Raw genomic sequence first — 20,005 nt, 5'->3', positions numbered from 1 at the left:
TAATTGATGGCAGTTACGTCCCCTGGATTTTTAGTACTTTTCTATTTTAAAACATACAATAAAACTCTATATAAATCGATAAACTCAATAAGTTTTATTTGTAATTTTTCTATTGGATAATTTTTGCAATTTATACTCATTTTGACATCACACGTTAGTACGTAGTAATGTTTTCACCTGAAATGCAAATGTTTTAAAGTCCACTGTTCTGCACACACACACGCACTAACATCTTTAATTATACCCAAGCTATGTTGAATAGCACTGCTAGTACAAAGATATTTAACTATAATAAATTAAAGGTCTTAAGAAATCATTAAATTCGTAATTGTTCAAATTGTTATTAAATCAATTTATAGACACAAAACACACCATAAAATCTGTGTGTTAGTCACAAATTTGCTCCACTTTTGCTATAATTACTCTAGACGGGTTGAACCAACCTTTTTCAAAGGAGAAAGTTTCATAGGAATATCAAGTTCACTAGCGATTCACGCAGGAAAAATGATAAAGTTAATTTTTTTAAGTTCTAGCAGGGAGATGTCGATGCCTCTTACATACAATGCTTGGTATTCCCAAATGGTCACCCATCTGGTACTGAACAGGCTAAATGTTGCTTAACTTTGGTGATCTAATGAGAACTGGTGTGCCAACGTGATTATTTAAATAAGGTCAGATCTTATTGTGCTATAAAATCTTCATCATTGTGACAATCACTTTAGATTTCACAGATCTCCACTCGGTGATGATACAGTAAACTTTGTTAACACCTATATCATGCAGAATTTACAGCAGCCCACTTGCGCTACAGACCTGGAAGGAAAGTCTTACATCAAATCTGTTATTAAAATTGCTTGAAAAATAGTTGGATCATTCTATCGTTCCAGAAATTATCCGACTTCTGACAATTCTCTACTTGCATAAGAACGAGATATTCAGTGGCAGTACCTTCCACGCAAAATGTTCTAACTGGATAATGTACCGATCACTTCGGTATGTATTGACAAACTTGTGCAAAAGAAACTACATCATAAACATATTACTGCTTCACAAGAATTGAGGAATATTTTAGCATGTATTTTGTGTGATTAAAATACATAAAACTTTAGGGAAATAAATGTTGACTAACTCAGCTTTACTATTTTTATTATACTATTATAGTAAAGCTGAGTTTATAACTCAGCTTTACTATAATAGTTGATTCTGATCTGTTACAGTGACCAGCATAAGATGGAGCATTTGGACAGTTTACATGTTCAAATTTGGGATTTCATATTCATATCTGGTATCTGCATTGAGATGCATGAATAACTATGGATGATGTAAAATATTTAAAATATCATCTCAATTAAACAATTACTCCTAGCTTATTTCTGTGTGTGTGTGTATATATATATATATATATATATATATATACTCATCAATCTCCAGCTGTATATGTGAACACGTCCATAAACGTGAGTGCGTGTATCCTGTGTATGTATGTGTACATGAAGAAGTATTTGTGGTAGTGCGCGAGTGTTTATACATGTACGTTCACATATACGAGTGTGTTCGTGGGGTGGCGTGGAAGGACTTGGTTTTGAATAGAGGCCACACAAGTTGCTGACCATTCCAAGTCGAAAATGCTGGAAGGGTCATATTCAGATAGATCTTTACCTTAATGGCTATACCCCCCCCCCGCTGCTAACTCTGCCCGCTCACTCATGTTTTCTATCATTCACACTGAGGAAGATCGAAGGATCGTTTGAAAATTATGTGCTTTTGAAGGAAACATTCTTGTTTTTTTTTTCAAAAGACTTTTTGTATTCCTACACGTCAACACACAGGAAATAAATACAGAAAAGATATAAACATTCATATATTTTTTGTATTGATTTTTTATTCATACATATCTATATATATACATATATATATATATATATATATATAGACACTCCCCTTCGCCTCCCCCCCTCTCTCTCTCTTCTCATCCACTCCTCTTGTTCCTTTATCTGTCTCCCATCCTCCCCTCCCTTTCTCTGTTACTCCCTTTCTCTCGCACCTTGAAAATAATTGTTGCTAAATGACTAAATAATAACATAAAAAATTACTCTAAATGTTGTCTCCCTACTTTGACTGTTTCTAGTTTTACTGAACTCCAGAAGAATGAATATATAAAAAAAGTGTGCCTGTATTTTGTCCACGGAAAAGCTCAAAAAGTATATCAACTTTGTGTATCTTATGCTTAGTGCTTTAAATTTAGCTGAGCACAGAGACAGACCAACTTTCTTTTCTATTATTGGAAATTATCATGTATTTTATAAGGGACATTCCAAAACTATTGCCTTCTATTTTTAATCCGCCCAAATGAATCGATGAGGGGGGATTACAAATTGCATTGTTATCATGACTGAACTTCATTCATTCATTTATGATCTGAAAATTTCATCTCTTTGCTGCAGATATTGACAGTGCAAGACTCTAAGAAAACAAATCCTGTCATGGATATGTGTCAGAAGCAGAGATGTGTCATTAAATTCCTCCATGCAGAAAACAATTGAACCGATCAACATTCACTGGCGCCTGTTGAACGCTTACAAAACCGATGCAGTTGATGTCAGTACAGTTAGGAGAAGGGTTCATCGATTTCAGAGTAGTAACAGAGATATGAGTGACAAAGTGTGCTCCAGACGTTCATACACAACCACCACACCAACAGTGCATTGAGAATTGTGTTAACTTTGTAGAAAAATACATTCTGAAGAACAAAAGGTTGTTTTAATTTTGTTAGTTAAAAAATAGGATGTATTATTTTTGGAATGACCTTTGTAGATGAGTGATGGATTATATGAACAATATTTTAAAAGTAAAAATATTGTTCGTATATAAACTATCATTTATTTAAATAATTGTTTATTTCTCATCTTAATATTTTTTTTTTTTTTAATAACAATGCATTTGTTTTATTTTCAGAATGGAGAATCGCCAGAATCAAATTTCATCAAAAATAATATTGCAAAAGCCTACGGTGAATGTAAGGTGTGTACTGCTATATTGCAATCTTTATGCTTAGCCTTTAGTTTTCACAATAACTTAATAATCTATTGGGACTTATCTGTAACTAGCCTGGGTGCTCAGCATTGCCCAGGTGCTTGGAGGTGTGTGCTGAGCCAAAAAAGACAAAAAAGGCGGAAAAGAAAGTGGAGGTGTGTGTAAGGTTGTTGGTTGAGCAAAAAAAAAAAAAGAAAAATTACAAGCGCAAAAAAAAAAAAAAATAGTAGTAAGTAGGCTCAAACCCATATCACGCTAGAGGAAAAAGAGGTGAAAAAAATAAGCTGTCTTACCGATGTGCCCACCATGGTTGTGATGTCATGGGCAGTCAAAATAACGCCTTTTATGCGACATTATGGAACCGAGGGTTGAATGACTTGCAAAAAATATCAGCAAAAAAAAAACGACCCTCCCTGTACAAAAGTGCCCAGTTGAGGGTGAAGGAATTAATGTTTTTGGACAATTTTTCGATATTTGGCATCCGAAGGGTCGAGCTTCAAAATGATACCAATCTTGTGAAAATCTGTGACCGCTGCCAAAAGTTTTAGGCAGACATACAAACATACATATATTTAAACAGACAGGTGAGATTTATATTATAAATTAGCGGAGGGTACCCGGCGATGCCCAGGTGTTTTGAGGTAAATCAAAACTCCGGGCGTGGGGGGTGGGAGTTTAAAATAATAAAAAAAATGTTTTGGTAGGTGAGTATGAGGATCGAACCCGAACCCGAACCCTTGAGGCAAAGTTGGAAATTAAAGTGTGAAAACAAAAAACGGTGTGACGTTAACCATTGGGTCACCGCGACATACAACGGAGACACGTTTGAATTTATTTATCTAACTATTAAAAACAGGTGGCCGCAATAAAAGTTAACTCTGCTGCTTCCATTTGACTTAATTAAGAAGGTCAAATAGAAGTCACGCAGTTAACTTTTGCGCCGAGGCAGCGTTAGGTTTGTTTACCCAAATTTTACTGTTTTTTCCCCAACAGATGTTGGGAAGGGCGAAACTAGCTCCCAATTGTCCAGATTGAATAGCAATTGTTTGATATACAAGATTGATCAAAGCTGATTGCTTCTGGACGTTTTTCCCTGTGCGATGCTGAAAAACACGTCCGTTTGAGTTTAGTTTCACTTTATTTATACTAAAAAGCCCAATCAACACGCGAGAAGCCAAAATAGCAATAATTTTGTAAAAGTCGACTTCACAAGATTTCCAGCTATGGTATAACTGGAAATGTTTTCTCAATCATTAAATCATTTCTCTCCGATAGGCTCATAAGAGTAGTGGTAGATGGACAAAAATCGGAGGCCTGCAATATAAATGCTGGAGTCCCTAAGGGGTCAATCCTGGGCCCAACTCTCTTCCTGATCTAAATCAATGACCTCCCTAAACACATACTTAAATCATTCGTTGACATCTATGCTGATGACACGACCATCTGCAGCAACACATCAAAGGGTGTAAATGAAAAAGTTCTCTCTGATTCTCTCTCCTCTGATCTCGAGCGCATGATTCAGTGGGGGAAGATGTGGCTGGTTACCTTTAATGCATCCAAAACCAAACTCCTATCCTTACATCATCAATGCTCTGATCCCCATCTGGCATCAATTGTGATGGATGGCTCTCGTCTGGGTGAGGCCCCGTGTTTTGACAAGCTTCTGGGTTTGACCTTTACTCCTGATCTGAAATGGAACACGTACATCAAGTCTGTTGCCAGGGTCGCTGGAAAGATGGTGGGATCCTTCTACCGCTCACGAAGATATCTCACTACTGATGCAATTCTCTATCTATATAAAAGCCAAGTACGTCCAAGGATGGAATACTGTTGCCATATCTGGGCAGGAGCTACCAAAAACAGCCTATCATGCCTTGACAGAGTACAAAATAGACTTCGTGGTTTAGTGGGGGATGCCCTTTTCTCTACCCTGCAACCCCTCTCCCACAGAAGAGACGTTGCGAGCCTATCCTTGTTTTAGCATTTTCATGGCAGGTGCTCGTCTGAACTCCAATCCCTGGTCCCCCCTCGCCAATCTTTCACGAAAAACACCCGTCTAGCTGAATCCACTGTGAAAAATTTCCCCCACTCTATATCTGTGCCTAAATCAAAACGCGGATTCCATGAACAAAGCTTCTTTCTTAGAACTGCACACCTGTGGAACTCTGTTCCGTCTGCCTGCTTCCCTCCAGACTACAACTTGGATGTCTTCAAGTCCAATGTTAACAAATTCCCAATGAACCGCCCCCCTTAAGTAAACACTTCATCAAATCTCCACACTAACGTAATGTACTTGCAATAACCCTTATCCCTGAGTGGCTTCCGGGCCTTGATAAGTGGTGATCACTGTGTAAAAAAAAAATAAATAAAATAAATCTAGACGCTACACGCGTTCTCAAATCCTAGATATTATTATCTACGGCCTATATAAATAGTTCTAAGCGATCGTTAACCTCCCCCGAGAGTGTGTGCAAGAATAGCCTTTGCGAGACATACACGAAATGGTCACACACATTTTGCCTTTAATAGACTAGCGAGGGGTACCCGGCGTTGCCCGGGTGTTTGGAGGTGTGTGTGGTTTTGGGTAAATCAAAACTCTGGGGGTGGGGGGGTTAAAATAAAAAAAATGTTTTGGTAGGTAAGTATGAGGATCGAACCCGAACCCTTGAGGCAAAGTTGGAAATTAAAGTGTGAAAAAAACAGAAAGATGTTTGAATTTATTTAATTACTTGGATTTGGCAGGTGCACGTTTTAATGACTTAATGAGGTCAACTTTTGACTGTGGGGTAGCATTTCATTTAGTGCGAGAATGCTTTTTTTTTTATTTTCCCAAGACGCTGGGGGTAGGGGGGAAACAGCTCCACTAGTCGAAATTGAATAGCAATTGTCTTCTGATATAAGGAAATAATATTTCTACATTGATCAAAGCTGATTGCTTTCAGACATTTCCGGCGATCGAGACCAGAAAAATGCCGCCAGAATTAGTGTCGCTTTTATTATAGAAAAAAGCCTAATCCACATGCGGCGAGCGACAAATGTTGAATATTAATCTTTCCGAAGTTGAGCAAATTAAATAGACAGGCAAGCTCCGTTGTTTACTCTGAGATATTATGATCAATATGTGATATAAAAAGTTTTAAGAAGTTGTGAACCGACTGACCGCTTCTCTGAAAAAAGCCTTTTGTAGACATACAGAAAAAGCGAACACACATACACACATGCATACATTTTCGCTTTTATATTTATAGACTAGCAGTTCAGCCCGGCTTTGCTCGGGCCCTATGTACTAGCTATGGTATAGCTGGAAAAGTATTCTCAATTATTAAATCATTTCTTTCTGATAGGTTCATAAGAGTAGTAGTTGAGGGGCAAAAATCAGAAGCTCACAGTATTAATGCCGGTGTCCCTCAGGGATCCATCCTGGGCCCAACTCTTTTCCTGATCTACATTAATGATCTTCCAAATCATATCCTTACATCATTTGTAGACATTTATGCTGACGACACTACCATTTATGGTAGCACATCTAAGACAGTAAACGACCAAGTTCTCTCCAATTCTCTCTCCTCTGATCTTGAGCACGTAGTACAATGGGGAAAGGAGTGGCTGGTTACTTTTAATGCATCTAAAACCAAGCTTCTCTCTTTACATCATCAACATTTTAATCCACATTTGTCATCAATTGAAATGAATGGCTCTCGTCTTCAGGAGGCCTCAAGTTTTGACAAGCTTCTGGGCTTGACCATTACTCCTGATCTTAAATGGAACACGTACATCAAATCTGTTGCCAAGGCCGCTGGAAAAATGGTGGGATCTTTCTATCGATCCGGTAGATATCTCACTGCTGATGCTATTCTCTATCTATATAAGAGCCAGGTACGTCCAAGGATGGAATACTGTTGCCACATCTGGGCAGGAGCTGCTAGAAAGAACTTGTCCTGCCTTGATAGAGTTCAAAATAGACTTCGTAGCCTCGTAGGAGATGTCCTTTTCTCCTCCTTGCAACCTCTATCTCACAGAAGAGATGTTGCGAGTTTGTCTCTGATGTATCGTTATTTTCATGGAAAGTGTTCAACTGAGCTTCAATCTATTCTATCTCGCCAAACTTTCACAAGAAACACTCGTCTAGCTGTAAACACGATCAATAATTTCCCCCACTCTTTATCTGTGCCTAAACCTAAACGTAGATTCCATGAACAAAGCTTCTTTCTTAGAACTGCACGCCTGTGGAATTGTCTTCCGTTTTCCTGCTTTCCGGCTGACTACAATATGGTTGTCTTCAAGTCTAAAGTAAATAAGTTCTTGATGAGCCGTTCCATATAAGTTATCAAATTTACCAAATTTTCATTACTAATGATTACTATATTGTCCAATTTCTACTGTACACTCTTTAACCCTTATCCTTGAGTGGCCTCTGGGCCTTGATAATGTGGTGATGCCTATGTAAAAAAAAAAAAAAACTTTATATGCATATGTATATATTAAAAAGTGTGCATATGTATGGTAATGTCTTTCTATATAATAGGCTTCCTTAACTACCATAGAGAAAAGTTGCTAGAGCCCGCAGAGGTCAAATTTTTTTTTACTTTAACCCTAATTTTGACCCCTTACATTTATTGTTTTGGGCTCAAATCAAATTAAAATGTCTGACTCATATCCAAGTAACCTACATCTAAAATTTCAAGTGTTTAGACCCAAAACTGGCAGAGGAATTTGATAGAGTCTGCAAAGGTCAACTTTTTCAACTTTGACCTCTTGGCAGCCAAATTTTCGCCAAAAACTGATTAAAAAGCTTGCTGAAAGTCTGAATACCCTTTATGTAAAATTTCAAATGTTTAGATCCAAAATTGGCTTAATAGTTTGCTAGAAACCGTAAACTTTGAGACCTTGGAAGCCAAATTTACAGCAAAAAAAAAACAATTAAAAAGCTTGCCCTATGTCTGAATACACTTTATGTAAAATTTCAAATGTTTAGACAAATAACTGGCCGAGTTATTTGTTAGAGACCACAGAGATCAAATTTTTTAAAACTTTGACCCCAATTTTGACCCCTTAAAATTTATTGTTTTGGGCTCAAATTAAATTATAAAGTTAGATCCGCTTTGCCCCCTTAACAGCAAAATTTCTGTCTGAAACCTGATTAAAAAGGTTTTCCCAAATCTCAATACCAAATGTCAAATTTCGAGTCTGTAGACCGAAAATTGGCAGAGTTATTTGGTAGGGAAATGTACACAGACAGACACACACACAGGCATTTTCACTTTTATAGATATATATAGATAACTCAACATTTGATGAGATTTATACTAGACTAGTGTTGCCCGGTTGTAAAATAATTTGAAGATAACCATATCGTGGTCTGAAGGGAAGCAGTTCTGTTGTAATGTTTTCCACATTCTTTGAAATAAACTTTGTTCATAGAAATTCCGTTTGATATTAGACACATGGAGTTCTTTGCAGTTGTGAATGTTTTAATTAGAGAAACTAAAGATTAGAACTCAGTCGAGCTATTCCATAGAAATAACGATAGGGTAGAGAAAGACTAGCAATATTTCTTCTGTGAAACTTGGTGGAATTCTACATTCTCTGTTGTTAATGTCTTTTTAGATTTTCTTTTGATGGTGGAAGTTTGCATTCTCTGAGTGCTTAAAATTTTAAAATATTCACGTTAAAGTAACCAAAAATCTTAAAAAAAAAATTTTTTTCCTTGTTTCAGGCTGAGGGATTAACACACCAAAAAGCATGCCAAACCTTGGGTAATATGTGTGTTCTACTGTATTATAATTACGAAGGCCGTAGACAAAGGAATATGAAACAAGCCTGCCAGCTGTTTCGAAGCCTTAGCTCTTTGGCTCAAAGGCGAAGAGATGTTGATATTTGGTATGTAATATTTTCTATTTAACAGCACTCATAACCAGTTAATGTAGTACAGAGTTTCAAATCTTTTTTTTTTTTTTTTTTTTTTTTTACAACGTATTTCTACACAAATTATTAAAAAATTTCAACAAGTCACTTATGTACAACTAGCAAGGGGCACCCAGCATTGCCCAGTTGTAAAATACATATATCTTATAATCGAGTCAATTATCTATCAATTATTTCATGATGTCGTACCCAATATATAGCCGTGATTTCAACAAGCCATTTCTTATGCACAATGTCTAAAAATAATAGAAAGTCAAAAAGTCTTTGTTTTACTCCCTCCCCCCTCTCTCTCATACATAAAATTTTGCAACTGCTTTAATATAATCTTTCTCTCTCAACTCATTTAACATGATTTTTCTTTAGGCCAAGGTTTAGACATTTTTAGACTTATTGTTAAGTCCTCATGGTTCCACTGTTCAGCTGTCTTCAAATTCCAAAGTATGGTCTTATCTAATTACTTGTTTCTAAGTTTTCCCTGGACTGTTAACCTTCCTGCGACTCAAAACGTCCATGCTTCTGCAACAGTTTATCCAGGAGAATGAATGCTTCACACTTTTTTGTGTGTTGGACACATATGCTTCATTTGTATAAGAGAACTAATATTTGTATGATGGATCTATTTATTCTATTTGTATCAATTGACCTACTTGGTCTATTTGCAACGTGTATGAGGTGCCTTCAATAAGTTTCAAGACATTTTTTATACAAGCATTTAGAAAGATCGTAGACTCTTGAAAATTCAGTATGTCATTGCTATACATCTATACATATGTCTGACCAATTTTAATGATTTCAGGTTCAAATGAACAGCTACAGCAGGAAGTGGAATACATCCTACTAAAGCCTGATTGTCACAGCTGGTGAATTTCAAAAATACAACTTAGACGTGAAGACACTTTAGAAGAATACGATGCAATAAAATTATGTTTTTAACTTGAAAAAATGCCACAGAAACGTATGGAATACTTCAGACTGGTTTTGGACAATCTTGTATGAGTCAAGCATCAGTTTTTGAGTAGCATAAGAGATTAAAGGAAGGCAAGGAGTTTGTGAGGGATGATGAGAGGTGTAGGAGGAGTAAGGAAGTCAGAACACCAGAATTGATTGGCCAAAAGAATTTTATGGATAAGGACTATCATGTGTCTATAGAGACAATAAGTGCACAATTTGATGTCAGTGTGGGAACTGTACACGCGATTATTTGCAAGGAACTGAGGATGCAGAAGATTTGCACTAATGCACCAGTCCACAACTTCATCCTTGTCACAGACCATTTGACCAATGTGGGCATCGATACAGTTCCTCACCCTCCCTATAGTCCAGACCTTGCGTCCTGTGACATTTGATTTTTCTCTAAGCTCCAGGAAAACTTTAGATATTGTCATTACGAGACAATTGAGGAGATGAAAGAAGCTGTGACGAGGGTTGTTGATACGCTCACACAAGAGGATTTCCATGGGGCCTTTCAAAAGTTGTTGGAACAGTACAACAAGTGTATTGCAGTCGGAGGAGATTACTTAAAAGGACACTAAAGTTTCATTTGTGTACTATTAATAAAAGTGCTTATATGTAAAAAGTCTGTACACTTATTGAAGACACTTCGTATTTGCTAGCTATATGCGACATGGACTACTGTAACTGATTCATTTTTAGTATAATCTTTATGCTGTGCAAATATGCTTACAGCAAACTTTCCGACTTAATGTGTTGGATTTGGTGAGATCTCACATTGCACATTCATCTAATCATTGATCTGTCAGTGCACTACAGTGAGGTGAGAGAGGACAGTGAGAGTTCAGCATTTGCTACGATATGATAGGATACTCCTGACATGACTGCTATAGAACTTATCCAGGATGTAGAAGGGGACAGCTTGAGATGTCATTAGAGGCAACAGCTTGCAAAATTTCACCCATTTTGCCTTCAAGCTTGTGGTTGAACTGAAGATAGAAAAATATAAAAACAACAATAAAAGCTACAAATCATACTTAATTTCACTATATAAGTTTTGTGAGTGTATTTTTGGTAGTTTTTGGGTTTTAGCCAGTCTCTCTCTCTCTTTCTCTCTCTCTCTCTCTCCCTCTCTCTCTCTCTCACACACACACACACAGAAGCCAATGTCCCTTTATATAATAGATCAAAATATTTAGAAAAATGACTGATTTATATATATAAATGTACTTAGGTTTAATAACTATATTGAGAAACACTTTAGCAAGAGTTAAACACACATTTATTATTCGGAAAGGAAACACAAATAAAGGTAAAAGTCCTTGATCTGTGAAGTTTCGGAGAAATACTTTCCTTCTCGACAGAGGGGAGGAGTTAGCAAAATGCATAGAGAAATTTTGCCTGTAAAGTATTTAAAGAAACTAAGTATGAAAAAGATCATACTAGCGTGAAAATAAAATCAAGAATGATGAAACAGATGGGGTGGGGTAAAAAGTAAAAAAAATGGTTTCACGTGAGAATGTTTTCCCATGGTTGTTGAGTCCAAAATCAGGTGAATCCGAGAAAGTGGTAAAAATAAAATATCCATGTTTATAGTGGTCTAAGTGCATGTTGTTGGAGATTATAAATGGTCCAAAGAATAAATATCTTAGTGGTTAGGCACAGATGAAGAAGTTCAGTCTGTGAGGTTATCCAAAAGGAAAGAATAAGTGAAGAAAGTTATCATGCGGTGGATTGAATTTGTTCAACGGTGAGGGAGGGTATTGGCCCAATGTCAAGGCAGTTCAACACTGTGGAGTAAGGGAAGGTGATGATCTGGTTGTCATGACAATCTATCTTTGCAAAAGTAGTAATTAGGGCAGTGAGAGGGGGAGACAAAGTCGAATAGATAAGTGGGTATGGTTTGGTGGGATTATGGGAAATGTAAATGAGGATGAAGCATGAATATTTAAAAAAGTGTTTTTGGAAAAGAATTTGGCGGCTGTAAGCTTATTGCAAGAAATAATTTATCTGAAAGATTAGAGGGTTTCTATTGAGAGTTTTTGGGGATTGAGGAAAAAATAAATGGTAACTAGAGGAAGAAGCGGGCGGCTGGTGCTCATGAACTCTGTCATAGTGCAACTAATAGAAAGGAAAGAACAAATGAAAAGAATTATGCTTGAACTCCCGTACAAATGTATGTATACCTATGCATAAGAACACTCAAAATTACACATGAATACAGGAATTAGAGCGCATATATGTCATATTAGTGATTGGATGATTCTAATATTTTTGCCAATTCTGATACAATTACTAAATATCCAATTCTGATTCTTTATAAATCTCTAAATATTTAACTATGAAGTAGTTATTTTTCCTAATTATCGTAAACACATTTGTTATATGTGCAGATATTTTCTCCGGCATAAAAAATACACTTGTAAGGGTTGATCTATAGATTTTAATTTTACTGGTAGTTTAAAATCAATAAATATTTATCATTTTATCATTAATAACAGCACTGAAAGATTTTGCTTTAAACAAAGTCAAATAAAATACAATTAAAAGAATTGTTTTTGGCACTGGAAAATAGGTACAAATGTTTCTGATACCCCTAAAAGTTCTGATATTTTTGATTCCCGATTTTGATTAATTGTCCCAACATATATATATTAAATATTGTAATTTTTTTTTTTATATCTGTTTGTCTCTAATGAGTTGTATAATGACACAATGGATTATATTTTCCATCATGATGAAACACATGTAAGACATGTATGAAAACAATATAATCATCTAATTGTAAGTAGAATAATTAAAAAAATAATAATAAATAGTAAATAAATCATAATTGTAAACTGATTATTTTTTTATTGGAATCCTTTGAGATGATTAATTTGTATATTTATTTATTTATTTGTTTATTTATTTATTTATTTGTAGACTGTTATCCTCATCTTCATAATTGTTGTTGTTTCACAGCGTTTTGGCCAACTATTCCTCTGGCCTTCGTCGGGTGGTTAACCACGACGAGATAGGAATGCTGAGTCTCTTAACTGTATCCGCAGTAATTACTGCCTTCCATAGTTGTTGTTTCCCCACATTTTGGCCAATTAATCCTCTGGCCAGCTTTGGATGGGATTGAAACCACTATCTTGAGATTCTCGCAACTATGGAAGGCAGTAATTACTAAGGATACAGTTAAGAGACTCAGCATTCCTATCCTGTTCAATAGGAACCACCTGATGAAGGCCAGAGGAATAGTTGGCTGAAACATCGGGAAGAAAAATCTATGAAGATGAGGATAACAGTCTGCAAATAAATAAATAATTTTTTTATGTCCCCTTACAAAGATTAAACGTATATGGCATACTCTAAAAGTTCAATTTGTATAAACTCTATGCATTATAAATTAGGCTGTATTTAAGCGTAGATATAGGACTTTACATGTCTCCAAAGAAAATAATCTAATGGGGTTAAATCGTATGAACAAGGTGGCCAGTTAACAGGTCCATTTCGTGAACTTATTCATTCATCAAATGTTTCTCTCAGTAAATTGATCATATCATTTGCAATTTGCCAGCACTGCTTGGGTGTCAGTGTCTTCATGATGACTTGCCAAACCAAGTTGAACTAAAAATAACTCATAGTTGCCAAATCTGCAATTAAAGAAAATAGTTGTCAATTTAAAGTTTGCCGCCTATAAAAAAAAAAAAAAAAAAAGCCTGTATTAACTTTTGGAATGGAGATTTATTGATTTTCATTTGCATAAATTATTACAAGATGAATCTTGCATTTTTACGATTGGGTTTTAGTGATTTTTGTTGGTTTATGATTATTTTTTTTTATTTTTTTTTTTTTTTTTTACACAGTGATCACCACTTATCAAGGCCCGGAAGCCACTCAGGGATAAGGGTTATTGCAAGTACATCACGTTAGTGAGGAGATTTTATGAAGTGTTTAATTAGGGGGGGCGGTTCATTAGGAATTTGTTAACATAAGACTTGAAGACATCCAAGTTGTAGTCCGGAGGGAAGCAGGCAGACGGAACAGAGTTCCACAGGCGTGCAATTCTAAGAAAGAAGCTTTGCTCATGAAATCCGCGTTTTGATTTAGGCACAGATATAGAGTGGGGGAAATTTTTCACAGTGGATTCAGCTAGACGGGTGATTTTCGTGAAAGTTTGGCGAGGGGGGACCAGGGATTGGAGTTCAGACGAGCACCTGCCATGAAAATAACGATAAAACAAGGATAGGCTCGCAATGTCTCTTCTGTGGGAGAGGGGTTGCAGGGTAGAGAAAAGGGCATCCCCCACTAAACCACGAAGTCTATTTTGTACTCTGTCAAGGCATGATAGGCTGTTTTTGGCAGCTCCTGCCCAGATATGGCAACAGTATTCCATCCTTGGCCGTACTTGGCTTTTATATAGATAGAGAATTGAATCAGTAGTGAGATATCTTCTGGAGCGGTAGAAGGATCCCACCATCTTTCCTGCGACCTTGGCAACAGACTTGATGTACGTGTTCCATTTCAGATCAGGAGTAAAGGTCAAACCCAGAAGCTTGTCAAAACACGGGGCCTCACCCAGACGAGAGCCATCCATCACAATTGATGCCAGCTGGGGATCAGAGCATTGATGATGTAAGGATAGGAGTTTGGTTTTAGATGCATTAAAGGTAACTAGCCACATCTTCCCCCACTGAACCACGCGCTCGAGATCAGAGGAGAGAGAATCCGAGAGAACTTCGTCATTTACAGCCTTTGATGTGTTGCCGTAGATGGTCGTGTCATCAGCATAGATGTCAACGAATGATTTAAGTATGTGTTTAGGGAGGTCATTGATTTAGATCAGGAAGAGAGTTGGGCCGAGGATTGACCCCTGAGGGACTCCAGCATTTATATTGCAGGCCTCCGATTTTTGTCCATCTACCACTACTCTTATGAGCCTATCGGAGAGAAATGATTTAATGATTGAGAAAACATTTCCAGTTATACCATAGCTGGAAATCTTGTGAAGTAGACCCTTATGCCATACTTTGTCAAGAGATTCACTAATCCTGTGGGATATAACCGTCAGCACATCTGCGGTAGATCTTGCAGAGCGGAAACCATATTGTGTGTCACTAAGAAGGTTGTTTCTGCTGAGGTGGTTGACTATTTCTCTATTTAATATTGATTCCAGTAACTTACTCATAACACAGAGAAGACTTATTGGTCTGTATTGAGAGGGAGATGACTTATCACCTGAATTCTTAAATACAGGGCAAACTGATGAGGTCTTCCAGGGGGTCGGAAAGCACTTCTCCTTAAGGCAGCGCTTAAATAGTTTCGTAAGTATGGGAGCAAGTTCTGGTTGAAGCTTTTTTAACACTATAATTGGGAATCCATCAGGGCCAGTTGCTTTACTGGAATCTAGGTTTTTTATTAGCTTGGCGACCTCATGCACGGATATTTGTATATTACCTAGCTTGTTCTGTGTTATAGGAGGAAATATGGGGAGTTGATGGCCTTCGTCGCATAGGGTAGAATTAGCTGCAAAGTTCTTTGCAAATAGTTTGGCCTTGTCTGACGCTGACGAGATAACCTCTGGTCCATTGATAATGGTTGGGATAGAACGCACACTTCTGTTCAGGATCCTATTTGTTATTTGCCAAAACTGGTGGGAACCAAGCCGCTGATCAGCTACCTTGGATTTAACAGACTGGGCATATAGCTCTCTTGCATTTTTTATTACTCTTTTGCAGTGGTTGCTGGCAGTCCTGAAAGCAGCTTTAGTCTCAGTGCATCTATTACGTTGGTAGTTATGGAAAAAGTGATTTCTGTGCGCGATAGCAGCAGCACATTCTGGGGAGAACCATGGCTGGCTGTTAGGTTATTTTGGATGAAAAATAATTTTACTTTTTTTAATTAAACATAAACTGTATTACAAACATTCGTTTTCCATGTTTTTTTGTTTGTTTTGGCTCAGAAGTTTTATTTGTTTTTTTTTTATACGTTTTATTATGTCTTTGTTAGAACTGTATTTTAGTCTATATTTTTTCATAAGTGCAAAGTAGAGGCTAAATTTTCATTCTTTCTTGTTTGTTTCTTTTTTGCAAGTGATTTAATGCAAATTATGATAATTTCTTTGCACAGAAAAAGATAATAGTTTTTATTTTCTGGTTTCTTTTATATCAACAAGAGGAGCTTTTGGGGAAGCAGTATGAAAAGTGTAAGTCTCAACATGTAAAGACTAGACATTTAAAACATAATGCATAAAAAAGGGCAAAACGGTTCATAACACAAATAAAGCAAACAGGTCCAAAATGAAATTCAGCAGACGGGCCCATAACTCGAATTGAGCAAACGGGCCCGTGACTCGGATTGAGCAAACAGGCCCGTGACTCGGATTGAGCAAACAGGCCCATGACTCGAATTGAGCAAATGGGCCTGTGACTCGAATTGAGCAAACGGGCCCATGACTCGAATTGAGCAAATGGGCCCATAGCCAAACTGATCAAATGGGTCCGTGGCCTATAATGCAAATAGAGCAAATATGTACATGATGAAAATAGAGCATACAGGTCCACGTCACATCTAGAATTTGCAGGTTCATGGTGCTATAATCCAACAAAGACCATAACAGATGTTCATCAATATAAGAGTTTGAATCCAGGTGTATCCGGAATCATGGAACACCCAGACAAAGTTTAACAGCTATACTGGTCACCCAAGTAACTCACACATTACAATAAGTTGGCCATAAGCGATCCGCACGAGGACAGGGGTGGGTTGGTCACTTCTGGTTCCTTCACTCTCCGCACAAAGAGTCCACGAGATAAAGAAAGTGATATTCTCAAGTCAAAGGAAGTGGCACATGTCCATGTTGTGATTTAGATTACATCCGTGAGCCACACCCTCGAACTTGGTGTTGGTTCCTGCAATTTAACTCACATTAACTGAACAGCAACAATAGGAAAAAACAACAATCAAGTCCTCTGATTGTTTTCTGTAACAAAGATTATATTGTAAGGAACTATATGATTACAAAGTTCTAAAATATGTACAATATACAATACCATTGCAATAAAAAGGTAATTAGATATATATTTGAATGGCGTCAGGCCAATAGTAAGTAATACCCCTTGTTGTATACAGTGAATGAAAGTGCATCCATTCGATAGTCGTTAAAAAAGATCTTTATTTTTGAACATTGGATAACGGTCTCATTGAAAACAACAGCAGCGAGCCAGCCTGTTATTTCCCCTCTCTTTAAGCGATACTCTTTCTTCTATTCCCTTATGAGGTACACTTTTTTCTCCGTTCTTTCAGAGACGATTGCAAACAGTTGACAGTTACACTGGTCAGGGTGGCTTATAGTGGGCTTAGCAAGATTGGAGTTCTATCTTGTGTGGGATCGTCGCAACCAGGAGAGTATAGTTGACGCTGATGTACTCAACTTGGCGAGTCCTTTATCGCCTTTCAACAGGAGCTCGTTCCAGAGTCGCAACAACTCAAAATCTACTCAGAACGCTACTGTCAAAATTTGCTTGTGAAAGACATTTTATAGGTCGGTAACAGGTAGAGTTTGATGCTATCGGGCGTACACTGCAGCCAATAGGCAATCGCCCTGTCACACTCCTACTCATTCCGATTGGTCAATTACTAATCTCATGCAAGCATTCCCTGTGGGTAATTTTTCATTGAGGAGTTTCTCACATTGGCAAGTTCTGCAAATGATGACCTAAGGGTCATCGTTATTAAAGCCAAACCCAAACAATATTTTCAATGTGATTCTTCAGATACCATGGATTCATTAGCAATACAGTATTCGTATCAAATCAGTTCAGCTGAAGTTTTTTTTCTTTGTTTTGAGTTGTGTCACTAACCAGCAAGATGGAGCCGGCAAGACAATCGGGAATTGCTCAGTATTCTTCATATAATAGAAGCCTTAACTAAGCTCTATTATAACAAATATTACTGTTAAATTCGTTTACACAGAGGTTGGGTCACAGTTCAAATGGATCAAATAGATCAATGATGCAAATAGAATAAACATTGTTTATTATCCAAACATTTGTCTTGTCCAAGAATGTCCAACACACAAAGAAATATATCATAACATGAGGTTTGTAATATTTTTATTGTAGGTTCATCTATTTTGCTATTATATCTACTTCTGTCTATTGAGTTTTTGATCATAAATTTAAGATTCATTGCATTTTTTTAATGTTTTCTTCTTTAATTGAAAGAATACATCAACTAATTCTTTGACTTTTCTACCTTTCTGATTTAGGCCTAAAAATATGCCTTGGTTGTACTATGACAAACGAGCAAGCAGTGTCCTAAAAGACAATGAGAACCCCACAATGTTTACTGTAAGGCCACAAATGCAGATAAGGTTTGTTGTTGCCAAATATTCCGTTGATGGACAGTTTTTGGGAATGTACAATGTGACTGGGGGTCTCCTCCAGTTGTGCAAAATGAGTCAGAAAAGGATGGATGCTGTCTGGAATTTTGGAAATTTTTATGAAAGCAAAGTAAGTAAAATGCAAATGACCTTGTTTAATTTGAAACGTTTATTAGTGATAATAATGTATCTATAATTCTACAATAGATAAAATGTACAGATAAATTTATCAGATAAAAACTCGGGTATTTGTCTATCTATCTGTCTATCTATCTATCTACCTATATATATATAGAGAGAGAAAGAGCATTAAATAATTAAATTTAACATAGAAAAACATGATTATCTATTTATCTCTCTCTCTTTTTATATATATATATATATATATATATATATTGATTGTCTATAATTTTTGTTTCATGACTATATTTTAGGCAATTAATTCCTATTACAACCACTAAAGTTCTTTTGAGTGGAGAACAAAACACACACTCGAATCAGATTATTTTTGTGTCCTTCCTTTCATGATGAAATGTTTGCTTTTTCACTTAAGCAGCAGTCCATTTCTTCTTTTTCTCTGTAACCAACGATAAACTCACGCGCAAATAGGGTAACATTCAAAAACGTAAGACTCATGTCGAACAAAAAAAATCCATCTTTTTATACTGCCACTCTGGACTCCCAACAGTGCCTAAACTTGTATTATTTTTGTACCAGAAGGGTTTCAGGTTTGCATGTCAGCACTTCTTTAAAGTGGGTTCGCACCAATCGTGGGCGCTTATTGCTAGGCTTTTCCACGCCATTACCATACATACATGATGATGATTGCTACATCTTTCCAGATGATCGTCATCACATTGAGTTCTCCCAATCTCGTCGTCCATGCCATCTCAGATGACTCTGCACTCCCGCCGCAGATTTGCACATCTTGAAGCAGATGTGACATGATAATGATTGCAACGTCTTGTCAGACGAGTGCCACTCCCTCAGGCACTGAAAGTCCATGAGCCGAAAATGACTTTAGTCCTGCCGGCAAAATTCACACGCTCAAGCAGACGGTCACTAGTATACGTACATATATATACATGCACGCATACATACATATATACACATACACAGATACATAATACACATACATATACATACATAAACATACACAAGACTAGTCAATGGCATACATACATACATATATATATATATATATATATATATATAAATGCAAATATACATATATAGACATACACACATACATATCTGTAAACATACACACATATATACATACACAATGCATAATACACATACATACATATACATACACACACGCATACATACACATGTACATACATATAAATATACACACATATACAAATACATACACACATATACATACATATACACATACATATACACATATGTATATATATATATATATATATACATACACTTACCTACATATAGATACACATACATAAATATGCACTCATACACAAACATGCACATACATACACACATATATGCAGATACACACACATGCATATATACACATACATACAAACAATATATATACGTATATACATACACACACATACATATATACATACACCTGTATATGAACATACATACACCTATACATACATATATACATATAATGATGGCAGATCAATTATTACATGCTTCCAGCATTTCAGGCCTACACGCATCACAACTTTTCCATGGCTGAGGGAG

At 36.5% G+C, this 20,005-nt stretch overlaps 1 protein-coding gene across 1 annotated transcript in view; it reads left to right on the top strand.

The window, feature by feature from the left end:
• Positions 1 to 20,005, top strand: part of LOC145246591 (meckelin-like) — a 102,359-nt gene that overhangs the window by 29,372 nt on the left and 52,982 nt on the right. Inside the window, exons 7-9 of the mRNA XM_080108251.1 lie at positions 2,956 to 3,021; positions 8,750 to 8,913; positions 18,167 to 18,410. Coding sequence (XP_079964377.1) covers positions 2,956 to 3,021; positions 8,750 to 8,913; positions 18,167 to 18,410 — 474 coding nt within the window. The remainder of the gene's footprint in view (positions 1 to 2,955; positions 3,022 to 8,749; positions 8,914 to 18,166; positions 18,411 to 20,005) is intronic.

This window comes from Euprymna scolopes, chromosome 24, assembly GCF_053919585.1.
Source record: "Euprymna scolopes isolate OS-2025 chromosome 24, ASM5391958v1, whole genome shotgun sequence".
Taxonomy (NCBI): domain Eukaryota; kingdom Metazoa; phylum Mollusca; class Cephalopoda; order Sepiida; family Sepiolidae; genus Euprymna; species Euprymna scolopes.
The sequence above is the reverse complement of the archived record's forward strand: the minus strand, read 5'-3'. Positions and strand labels throughout refer to the sequence as shown.